This window comes from Panthera leo, chromosome A1 (assembly GCF_018350215.1).
Source record: "Panthera leo isolate Ple1 chromosome A1, P.leo_Ple1_pat1.1, whole genome shotgun sequence".
Lineage (NCBI taxonomy): Eukaryota > Metazoa > Chordata > Mammalia > Carnivora > Felidae > Panthera > Panthera leo.
This window is the reverse complement of record NC_056679.1, coordinates 9,714,976-9,727,481: the sequence shown is the minus strand read 5'-3', so window position 1 is coordinate 9,727,481 and position 12,506 is coordinate 9,714,976. Positions and strand designations below refer to the sequence as shown.

The 12,506-nt window shown below is 39.2% G+C and overlaps 1 protein-coding gene and 1 long non-coding RNA gene across 5 annotated transcripts in view; one reads left to right on the top strand and one right to left on the bottom strand.

Moving 5' to 3' along the window:
- USPL1 (ubiquitin specific peptidase like 1) overlaps positions 1–8,599 on the bottom strand; it is a 37,894-nt gene extending 29,295 nt beyond the window's left edge. Inside the window, exons 1-3 of one of the 4 annotated variants that reach the window (XM_042944530.1) lie at positions 8,262–8,599; positions 4,825–4,990; positions 4,174–4,302 (exon numbers count right to left, since the gene is read on the bottom strand). In XM_042944530.1, coding sequence (XP_042800464.1) covers positions 4,174–4,302; positions 4,825–4,920 — 225 coding nt within the window. In that variant the 5' untranslated portion in view covers positions 4,921–4,990; positions 8,262–8,599. Of the gene's footprint in view, positions 1–4,173; positions 4,303–4,824; positions 4,991–7,546; positions 7,846–8,261 lie in introns of those variants that run through there. The other 3 variants (XM_042944609.1, XM_042944544.1, XM_042944652.1) reach the window with 3 other exon arrangements.
- A 27-nt stretch (positions 8,600–8,626) lies between these two features.
- Positions 8,627–12,506, top strand: part of LOC122223938 — a 106,052-nt gene continuing 102,172 nt past the window's right edge. The window contains exon 1 of the long non-coding RNA XR_006204587.1: positions 8,627–9,137. This is a non-coding gene — a long non-coding RNA (uncharacterized LOC122223938). The remainder of the gene's footprint in view (positions 9,138–12,506) is intronic.

Here is a 12,506-nt window from a genome sequence, read left to right as displayed (position 1 = left end):
CCTTACCTGCTCCTGCTCTCTCTCAAAATAAATAAACTTAAAAAAAAAAACAAAAACAAAAAAAAACCATTAAGGGCCCTGGGGCTGCAAAATTTAGTGGCCTAGACGGTTTCCCCCCTACATTATTTGAAAATACTTTAACTGACTTTTCAATCTATAATTTGTGGTCCAATCATAGGGCAAATTTAAAACATAATTTGTCCTTGTCCTGATTTTTCCCTCTTATGAATTAATGCTTTTGGATGTTTATCTCTTTTATACGTCAACTTTAGGTCTTAATATGCCACAGAAGTTTTTGGCTTGCCTTCAAAAAAAGGGAAAAGTCATAAAACAATACACAGAGTGCTAGTTTCTCCATGTAGCCCAACCATGTAAAAGCATTCAAAATCTAATGCTGCCTCTTTCACTGATTTTGTTGAGTAGCTTAAACAGATTCCCGTTTTTAATCCTGCAAAACAGAAAAAGGAAAACATTGCACACTGCCTTACATTTGGAAAATTATCTGAAGGTATGGCCAGAAACAAGTTATAAAAATAATTTACAAAAAAAAGTAATAATAATTTACATTCATTTTACAAATGAAAAAAAAAAACAGGAAAATGAGTTTTTTGATGGCTTAACACTAAAGACTTAAGAGCCTTATAAAGTTCATGTTTAAAAAAATAAACTAAATAAGTGTTCCAATAAAAGACTAAATAATGGAATACTCAAAAAAAAAAAAAAAGAGAGAGAAAGAGAGAAAAGATAAGTTAAAACTCCCTACAGTTTGAAAAAACTTGAGTTCCAATTTATTAATTTGGAAGCAGAATTTGAACATTAGTGCTTTTTTCAAACCAAGAAACTTCTGATCAAAGAGGGGTTTCCCATGTGGTTTACAATTTGGCAACTGAAAGCAGAATGTTCAGTGGACTCCAAATTTTATAATAAAACCCTACAGAAATTAACAAATTGATTCAAAGGTCTTCTAGACCAGGGATCAGCAAACTTTACCTGTCAAAGGCCAGATAAATATGTTAGGCTTTGCAAGCCAGTCAATGTCTGTCATTAACTACTCAAGTCTGCCATTATAATATAAAAGCAGCCACAGACAATACAAAAATGATAGGGTATAGCTAAGTTCCAATAAAATTTATTTATGGACACGGAAACCTGAAATTCACAGAATTTTCATGTATTACAAAAGAGTACTCTTTTCATGTTTTCCTAATCCTTTAAAAATCCGTTCTTAGCCTGTGGGTGTCATACAAAGTGTTTGCTGACTCCTGGTGTAAACCAATCTACCTCATAAAACATACCGGGCTCTTACCGATTAGAACATTTTCTAAAATTTAGATAATAATTACTTTAAAGTTCTCTTTTTATATTTGCAGAGTTTATACTTAATATTCTTGGTTATATGTTTTCTTCCTCATCACTCAAAAAGAATGCTTCAAAACTAAAAATGCAAATACCTCTAACTTTACGAGCCAAAACCTAATGTCCTGAGGACACGGACTTCTCCATTATGGTAGTCTGTGGTTAAAGAACTCTACTGAAATATTATACGTTGTTTGGAAGAGCGGGGAAAAGTAGTTTTTTTCTAGGAAGATTTATTTTCTCTCTTCAATATTCACCATTCTACAACTCTGTTCTGACCCAGCTGATGAGTAAACTCTCTGCATAGTCCGCTGTTAGGATAAGCCGTCCAACCTAAAATCAAGCCCTCTAATGGTGCGACAGAGCCCATGTCTGCTCAAAGGAGAGCAGCTCTCCAGCAATTCCAGGACACTTTCTATTTTCCCCTCACTACTGGATACAGTCAGCATACAAACATGCCGTTGTTTTTCCCAACTTAAAAACTTCCTCTTCCAGGTACCACCTCACATCTATATTTCTCAGTTCTTCCTCTCCCTATTTTCTATCACTCACTGCAATCAAGCTTTTATCATTAATACTTAACCCAAACTATTCTCATTAAGGTCCTCAATGACCTACAACACTAGCCAATGGTGAGTATTTATCCTCATTGAGTTCTTACTGGCATTGAAGGTAAATAATTTCTTCTTAAATATTTTTTCACTTGACTTCCAGGACAAAATTATCTCCTTTCTGGGTTTACTCCTACCTCACTATTTCTCTCACCCTTTCCCTGGTTCCACTTCATCTCCCCACACTCTTAATGCTGGAGTATAACAGGGCTCAGTCCTTGAATCTCTACCCATACTTCTAGGTAAACTCATCCACTGTCATGGTTCAATTATATACATGCTGATGACTCCCAAATTTATCGAACTTCACTCTCCACCTAATAGCAGACACACAGATCCAACCATTTATTCCATATACCCTCAATATCAGATATCTGTCTCGAGTTTGACTTGGTGCTGGCCTGATCTTCCCCTAAAATCTTCGTCTTCCCAAAGTCTTTCTCATCTCAGTGACTGGCAACTCCATTCTTCCAATTATTCAAGTCAAAAATCTGGGAATCATCCCTGATTCCTCTCTCTCCTACTATGTATCTATCCCAATCTTTCAGCCAATACTTTTTGGATCTACTTTCAAAATATGTAGATAATCCATGCATGTCTCATCACCTTAGCCACTACTTGCTCCCCACGGAATACTCCAATTGCCTTCCAACTAGTTAGTCTCCCTGCTTCAAGTCTTGGCCATTACAGATACTTTCAACAAAGGAGCCACAATGATCCTTTTAACATGTAAATCAGATTATGTCACTCCCTGCTATGGTTCTTCATTTCAGTCACCGTAAAAGCCTGGTAAGAAAGACCCTGCTGGGTCCAACCTCTTCCCCATTATTTTTCTGACCCATCTTCTAGGACTCTGCCTCACTCCCTCAGATCCAGCTCTGCTAGTTTCCTTGCAGTAGAACACGCGCAGGCACCCCCCATCCACCGCCCCTCACAGGGCCTTCGATCTGCTACTCTCCCTGCCTGGAAAGCTTGTTCATCCCACATCCACATGGCTTGTTTGTCTTCATCTTTCAGGTCTTTGCTCAAATGTCTCTCAATGAAGAGTTCCCTTCGCCACTCTGTTTAAAATTGCAAACTACACATTCCCGAACATTCCATTCCCTGGGCTTTATTTTTCCCCACAGCACTTTTCATCACCTCACACACAAAAAATATAACTTACTTATTGATTTTCTTTCCTACTCTAGAACGTGACCTTCTTGAGGTAAGAAATTTTTGCTTTTTCACTGTATCCCAGCCTTTGGAACAATGCCAATATGGTGACACTCGAAAAAAAATTTACTGAATAAATGCAAAAAGAAATTTATTTCTATTTGTGAGAATGCCTGGGATTTTCTTCAAGTTATACCCAGCAAAAGTATCTATCACCAACAGTGTGATTTAGTTTAGTATTTTGCAAATTTGGCTGATCATCAGCCTCACCCTAAAAATTACAAAACTATAAAATTCTGGGTCAACTCTACCGAATGAGCATCTGGGTGTGAGATCCAGAAATTTTTAAAAAGTACTCCAAGTGACTCTGAAGAACTGTTACTTTACCTGGAATAAAACATATCTGAAATTAAAAGACTATATTCCAATTACAGTTCTGCTACTTTAGGAAGATCTTATGTTCCCAAACCCTCTGTATCTGATTTCTTAATCATAAAATGGAACTATCTACCTTGCAAAACTTTGAGAACTAAATACGTAGAGAACAATTTCATCAACTGTCAAGTACAATAAAATGTGGAGTATTATGGAGTTTAATGAGCTCCTATATAAAAGCTGTACCACTGGAAACGAAGTCTATAATTAATTCTAAAAGGCATTTAGATCCTTAAGGACTTTCAATTAATAACTTTTCCAGTAAGTTCCAAAGTTTATAAACCAAAGAGGTGAAAGACTATTATATACCAACAACTAACAAGGACCCCCACAAGGTTAATGGGAAAAAAAAAAAAAAAAAATCTTGAAATGTAGATTCTCTTCTCATTAAGTCTAATGATAATAAAAACAAATACCTTCATGCAATACCCCAGGGAAATAACTTAAGTGGAAAAATAACACAAAATATTTAAAACTGTACACCGGACAGATCTAGAAACTCTGATTATCTATTAAAAATGTACACTCTGAAAGATACAAAACGAGTACAAATATAAATACGGAAGAAAAAAGCAAAAAGCTAAAACCTTGATACTATCTAAGATTAATACTTTACCTGCAGATCCTCACACAAAAAGACAGATTCTTGAAAACTAATTCGGTAAGTCTTTAAGGCTTTTAACTTTCCCTTCTCTCTACAAGCAGGACAATACCCATCTGACGGGACTTTAGCTGAATCATAATTCTAAAAAAGAAATAAAGTAAATTAAAATATAGACATTCCTAAATTATATCAAATTACAAAAAGTCAAACGAAAAAGGAACCAGAAAAAATTACAATTTTCACCTGGAAGTGTTCTGGCTAGATATTTTAAACACGGCAAATAAAAGAAAAGCACATAGGCTTAAAATACAGCTACTATTCCAAAAAGAAATGTATTACAGTTTTAAATATTAAATTTTAAGTGCTAAAAATAGCATCAGTTTTATGTGCAAGAAAAAAGTAATGTCAACTGCCAGGGAAAATATATGTTCCATATTTTCAGAGAATAATAAACCACAAGGTCTATGTTCTATTTCTACTTTCACATACCAATAAAACACAGAGAGGTAAACACATTAAAATAATCTTTCGCCATTGCTTAAGATTTCCGTGGAAGATACAATTTTTTAGAAGTTAATTGGAAAATTAAAACCAAATTTAAATCTCTAAAAAAAGGAGGAAAAAACCCAACTTTGCACTGAGGCAAAAAATAAGTTCACTAACTTTTCCCAAATACCCCACCATGTGGAGTGAAGATATCCCTATATCAGCCCCTGGTCCAATCACTGGCAAACCATTTCCAATCTTCGGGGAATCCATCACTCCGAGTCATTGGCTAATTTATGTCACTTGAAACATGTCAATATCACTAAGGATTTTTCAATGAACCCTGGAAAAAAAAAAGTCAATAGACAATTAAATAAAAAATTCTATTTACCTTGAAAAAGAGCTATGCTATAAGATGTATATATATTAAATATACTTTGAAACCATATGTCTTAAGATAAACATATTCTAAAATTGTAATCTTGACGTGAAATCAAATAACCTATACATAGAAACCTGGCAAATTTGTTGGAAGAGGGCAGACTGGAAACAGGACCAAGTTTCAGACTTACTTGTAAGCAAATTTATTAAAACTTACAAAAGAAGGTAACTATTCTTTAAAGCAAATTATACTGACCAGAGTTTGAAAACTCAAGTTCTTAGAGTCTATGCATAATCTGAAACAAGTATGTCAGCGTTATATTAGAAGGTACTTTAAAGACTCAGGATCTTTTGTGCCATTGCTTGACAGACACAAAAGAACCCCATAAATTCCTATTGCTTTCAACCACCAAGAACAGGTCACCAAGAGGATAATGCTATTTTTTTTAAGTTTCCACCAATATACTATTTTATAATAAATGAACTGTACCCGACAAAAATGTAAACACTGTAATAGTACAAATTAGGTATTTAACAAGCTTGGTTTGAGTGTTAATTTCATGGAGTAGAATCACATTCAGTAAAGTTGAAATTATGAGACTGGAGCTCAGAAGAAGGAAAAAATAATTGTTAAGAGTAGTTTAGATATGTGTTTAAAATATAGGGAAACCAGATACAAAAGACCTATAGCAGAGAACAGCAGAGATGTTGTAAAATAATTTCAAGCAAAAGTCTTTCCCAAATCTAAGAATTCATCATTCTATGACAACCATTTCCTGGGAAACTGTGGCTCGCAGATTCACTTTAAAAACCAGTGACACTATTCTGTTCCAGATATATAAACTTTACATGTCTTTCAAGCCGAGGAATAATGTCAAAAATAAAAATGTTTAAGAAGAAAAGTGTAAGTGAATCTCAATTCCCTCTTCCTAAAGAAATATATTGATATGGCAGGACTTCTCAACTACAGCAGTATAAACATTTTGAACCAAATAATTCTTTGTTGTGAAGGCTATCCTTTCCCCGTATGATGTTCAGCGGCATCGCTCACTCCTACCTACTAGATGCCAGTGTTACTCACTCCTCAGTTGTGACAAAGTCTCCAGACACTGCCAAAAGACCCCTGGGAGGCAAAACTGCCCCACTGAGAACCACTGCCAAAATGATCAAAGTAAGGGGCACATGGGTAGCTCTGCCAGTTAAGCATCCGATTCCTGATTTCGACTCACTGCATGATCTCACGGTTCATGAGTTCGAGCCCCAAGTCTAGCTCTGCGCTTCACAGCGCGGAGCCTGCCTGGGACTCTCTGTCTCTCTGACTCCCTCTCTCTCTCTGCCCCTCCCCTGCTTGCATTCTCTCTCTCTCTGTGTCAAAGTAAATAAATAAACTTCTAAAAAAAAAAAAAAGATAAAAGTTTGGTGCTTTTACTTTATAAGCTCCTCACAGAAAACACAAATTTATCATTTTTGCTCTGTTCTATTTATAATGTACTTACAAAAGGCAACAAACTAGACAGAAAAGAGTCCAACTGCTTATGGTTCCAGAGTGGCCAAAAGCATGGGCTTTACAACAGCAGATCTGGGTTCAGAAATTTGTAACATTGGTTTGTTCTAAGAATTAAATACATATAAAATGCTTAGCACCTGAACACACAATACGTTTTAACTACTGTTTGTTTGGTGCTAATTTTATACTTTACCCTATAGAAACTATGGAGCCCATCTTGTATTATTCTGCACTATTCTCAAAAGAAACTGGTAGAACCTGGTACGCTATAATCCTTGAATAAGATGTTTTTAATGAAAATTTCCATCTGCCTGTGAGATCTAGAAAAACTTTTTTGGCCTGTTTTGTTTTGTTTTTTTTCTCTCTCTCTCAATTATAAAAGTAAAAATAAGAAGCCTTCAAATCTGCTCTGATCCTGATCTCAGCAGCCAACATTTCAATGGGACAAGAAGAGAGGCTGGTGGTTGAAATTCTGACTATGCAAAACCTGGCAAAAGAAAACTGATTAAAAAAAAAAAAAATAGCAGAGGTGAGCTATCCAGGACTTTCAAAAACAATTTACTTTGTCTTATACACAAAACCCTGGGGGTGATTCTTGCAAGTTAATTTGCCCTCAATGATGGTCTCCATTGTTCTCGCTACAAACATAACCTGCTCCTCTTTCTTGTATCTCACCTAGATTTTGGCATCTTCATCCTTCCAAATACACACACTAGAAAATTCGAGTGGTTCTCTAAACTTTCACTTCCCACTTCCTCCTGTCCAAGTTCTGTGGACAATTCTTGGGAAGCATCTCAAATCCCACCTCTTTCCATCCGATCCCCACTCCGTATTGCAGCCAAAGTAACGCTAGTATAAAACAAGTCTGAGTCTGTCACGGCTCAACTTAAAATCATTTACCCCAACCTGATTGTAGGAAAGTCCAAACAGCTCAGTATGGACCTAAGGGTAGGACTATGACCTTAAAACTCACTGTACTTGAGACCGACCAACCCGGCTTTCCAGTCTTACCTTCCTCTCCTCCACTTCAACCTCAGCACCTTCCTTCTGACTCCCTCTTTTCATTATTTCGGTGAGCCACTGATACTCCAGGAGCCCCAGTGTGAATGCCTAGCCCAGTATGAACCCAGTTACAGCACAAAGAATACGTAAAGTTGCCCCTGGGTATGACGAAAGATATGCAATTAAGCTTCTTTCACAGCCCCGTGTGCACAGTGGGGAAACCCAGAGAACCAGCGGCTCCGAGAAGAGCCTCAAACTTTACATCTGAGCTTGCCCTCCAAGACCAAGAGAGCTCAGCACATGAATTATCAAAGGTAAGACCACAGTAAACTTGGAGCCGAGGACTGGGGTCGGCTTTGGGTGCCCGACCCTCCAGAATCAGATGCACAGGACCAAGACCTGTCAGTTTCAAAACCAAACCTTGGAAACCCAAGGTGCAGGGTTCCGTTAACCCTCCCCATCTCCACGCTCTTTGGAAGAACGAAACACAAAACAACTCTGGTTTCTCTTCAGCATTTACCTCTCTGAGCCAAAACGAATCAGTAACTCTCTACCTTAATCGCCAACCCTTCCCCCCCCCGAGCCCAGTCCCAGCCCCTTCCCTCTCCCAGCCTAGCCCACCTTTCAGCGCGCGGACCCCCCCAGCGGCAGTCCCTTTTCCCCAGCTCTGTGCTCCCTTCCCTACTTCGGGAGCTGAAGGAAACCACTTCCTCTCCTCCCTTACCTGCCGCGTGCACGCTCCTTCTTCACACCGGGTCGGTCCGAACTCCTGTTCCAGCTTGGGTCCACACCACCCCGTGCAACGTTCAACCCACGTTCCCCCCGGCCCGCTCCTCCCCCACCGGCCTCTGCGCTCGCAAAGCGGCTTCCGGTTTGAGTCCGCGGCAAAAGAATTCCCCTTCCTGCTCGGCGCGGGGCCTGAAAGTTCGTCAGCGTGGCGGGGAAGGTGAGAAGGGGAGCACTTCCGGACGGCCTCTGCAGAGGCGTGGCTGCCCGCCTGGCTGTCGCAGCCGCAGTTTCAGCCGTGGCGACGGCTAGGGGCGGGGCCGGTGGCTGCCGAGCCCGGCATCTGTGAGTGGCTGGGTTTGGGGAGGCGACGTTTCTGGAAGCTGCTGGAAAGCGCTCGAGTGGCGGAGGTGACGCCGGCGACCAGGGGGTGGGGCGTGATTAAAACTAGTGCGCGCTCGGCAGCGGAGGGATTACGCTGAGGAAAGAGAGTGGCGCGCACCTCGTTGCTCCCGGGCCGACGCGAGCCCGGGTCGGAAGTCGACGCGGCGGAGAGTGACCTGGGTGGGTGGGTGGTGGGGCGAGGGAAGGGCTCCCCAGCCTGCAGAGGCGGAGGGTGCAATGGAGCCTGTCGGCCGGCGCGTCCCTGCAGCGCTGCGGTCTCCACGACGACTGTGGGCCGCGCAAGGCCCCCGTAGTCCGCTCTCCTAAAGCCTCGGTGAGAGCCGAGCAGCCACAGAGTGTGTGTTCACAAAGGGTCACCACACACGGAGCTGCCCCTCCCTGTCTCCCTAAACCCCATCTTCGAGGCCAGGGGCTTTTCTGCCAGGATTCTGGGGTGTTTCTCCTTTCCTCCCTCCCAGATCTTCTAACGGTAAGGGGAGTAGCCAAAGCACAGGGACTTTGCTGTCCACCGCCCGTTTTTGCTAGTCAGCAGCCGATCTGTCCCTGCTGCGTTCATTTTAGCTGCCCTGCCTTGCTTGAACTTAAGAGAAAAGGATAGTTCTCCTGTAGTTGATAAGTTTAAGGCTCTGCTTTCGTAGGAAGGTCATGTGGCTTAAGGGACATCGTGACCGCGTGTGCTATTTCTGAGTTGCATTCTGAATCTTGGGGCAGCATATTCTAGAAGTCCTTTTGGTCGACTGGTTCTATAACCTAGAGTAACAGTTTGGATTTTGTGACCCTGTCGTGACAGAGTAACCACCGTTAGCATTTTGGGCTGGGGGGCGGGGGGATGTTTTTAGTGGTTTCAAACTAAATAACTATATTCTAGAATAATGCTGGTAATTTTGATAGGGCGGTATAGAGGAAACAAGTCCCTTATACCAAGAAATTCTTCAGTAGAAAGGATTTTAGTTGTCCGTACTTATGAATGCATATGGCCAAGAAATCCAGTAGGGAGTTTGTTTTTCCTCCAGGCTGAAAACTAGGCTGGTTAATTTTTGCTTACCTTTCTTGTTGTCCTCGATTATTAATATGCTGGTATATTTGTTGTAAGATCTAACTAGTTTTCTCTTTTTTAAATGAATTATGAAAATAGAACATAGCATTTCCTTCTTGAAATAATAGACAAACTCGGAGCGTTTTTCTTGTTCACCATTGCTATTTCCATTTTCAGGATAGAATACAGGATTTTTTTTTTTTTTTTTTTTTTTTGGAAATAATGCTTGCCGAATTGTTAACTTCGTACGTTGAACAAAATAATTGATTCAGTTAAAATTGTAGCTACAGTTTTAAGATGGAAAAATCAACATTGCCAAACTGAATTATATCAATGAAACGTTGTTTGTGAAGTTGATTTATAGTCTTGCAGTGCAAATTTGATTTTTTGCCAGGAAAAAATATGTAATAGTGACAGAAACAAAATGGATGTAGGGCTTGGGTTGTGGAAAGAAAAGAGGATTTTAGATATACAGATTTGACTCCAGAATTTTTCCCCCTTGTAAAAGGTAGGAAAAGTTCGGCAAGACTTTCTAAAAGGAGTGATGCTAATAAGGACAATTAGGAGAGGTTGACTAGAAGAAACTCTCCTTTCAGTTGTATTACGGTAGCAGTCCCAGGTTGAAAAAATTGAATACATTCATGCTTTTTCCTTGCGAATGTGTTTGGAATGCCTCTTTCTATGTACACTGGTCCCAGAAAGAGTACAGTTACCTTTCAGTAGAAAGCAATCTCCTCGTCAGCAATGTGGGACAGAAATTGTATTTAACGTGTTTCCATTTAAAAACTAACACACTGTGATTAAAGGAAGCTTTTATTAGTGAACAGCCCAAATAGGAATATAATGTACAATTAGGATTTTCTTTCTTCTCTTTTAAATGTTTTCTTTTCATAGCATCAGGTTTTGTCCCCTCTGCTGGATTGGATTCCTTAATCAGGAGCCAAGTCTTTAGCCCAAACCTGGGATGTAAAAGCTGCCTGCTGTGATTGGTCGTTCTGATCTCATCAAAAAGATGAGAGTTGAAGGAACTAACCCTGTTTTTTTAGCAGCACCTTTGTGAGTGCAGTCTATAATCTATTTAATTCCAACATTCAGGAGGCTGCACAAACCAAAAACTTACTAAACTTGGAGAGAAAATTAATTTGGTAACAAAATATCACCCAAGCTAATGAAAAGTGATACATAGTTTTTACCCCATATGTTTTGCTGAGGAAATAGGTTATATGTTTGACTGTGGGGTGCTCCCCTTGACCACTGGTGTGGGAAGTGTTATGTGTATCCTGTAACATTTTTAAATTTCAAGGAATTGTTATTTCTAAAATATATCCAGACACTGGGTTTTGGATAGGGAATGTAAACCTATATTACTCTTTTTGGCAGTTATACTTGTGCTATGCGTTTGCAAATGTAGAAAATTAAAGGAAGACACTGTAGTTCTTGCCCTCAGTGGATTCAATTGAGATAGGATAAAGACAGTACATTTATCATACTGTAATATGTGCAGTGATGAGGATATGCACGGCCTATTTGTAAGTGTCACCACATCAAGGCCACACTAAAAATGAGTAGTCTGAGGAGTTGAAGTTATTTTGTACTTTAGCCTCTGAATTTTAGACAGAACATGGCGACCCTTTATGTAGTCTAGACTTGTTTCCATTTTGCCCACACAAAACGAGAAGACGGTATGATACAGAAGAGTTGTAGAGTAGATCTTGGAACATCTGATTTCTAATCCTCACTCTTTTGTTTTGTGACCTCACATAAGTCGCTTAATTCTCAAGGCCTCGGTTTCCAGATCTATAAAGTGAGTTTAGAATAGATGGTCACTTACAGTTCCAATATTCTACCTACTATGCCTGCTTTTTGCAAATGTTTAACATTAAGAGTATGATCCTTTTTCATCTCAAACTACTTTGGTGCTGATCTAAATTTTGTATTTTCTTTTGGATTAGGTAGTAGATTCACATGGTTCACATTTAAAAAGGTAAAAAAGAATATGCAATGAAAAGTCTTCCTTATACTCCTGTCCCAGTTTCTTCCCTAGGAAGCAACCAATGCTACCAGTTTCTTATATTTTTTTCTAAAAAACTTTCACATGTATATAAGCAAATAAATACTACATATATTCCCCCCCTTTTGTATGTAAATGGTACTATGCACGGTGTATGTACCCTGTTTTTTTCATTTATCTTAGAAACTGTTCTATGTCATTATCTAAAGTGGTTCCTTATTCATTTTTATGGCAGCATGATATTCCACTGTATGATGTATCACTTAATCGGCCCTTTCCTTTTGGACATTTAGGTTTTTTTCCTGGTCTTTAGTAAAAGCATTGTGCAATGAATAACTTTGTACATTCATCGGTTTCCACAGATGTGAATATATCTTTTCCCTAAATAGTGGCACAGGTCTATTGGGATAGTGACATAGTTGGTAAACTATGTTATTTGGCAACCAGTAACAAAGAAATTGATGGATCAGGGTCTCAACAGTATATTGCCAGGGTTCCATCCACTTTGACTTATGTGCTCTCTATGGCAGTATAGTATAGTCATGTAGTGGAGTCTGTACCCTGTTTGGTTCTAAAGTAAACATATGAACTAAATCACATCACCTGAATGACTGTTCTTTTTTTTTTTTTTTTGAGCTGTGGATGAAGCAAATGGATATGCAGGGACCTTGTTTTAGGCAAAGAAGTATGTAAGTGTGTGTGTGTGTGTGTGTATACACATATATATGTATGTGTATGTATGCGTATATAAATAAGTATATAAATCTTTAAACACTAAAATCATACAGCAC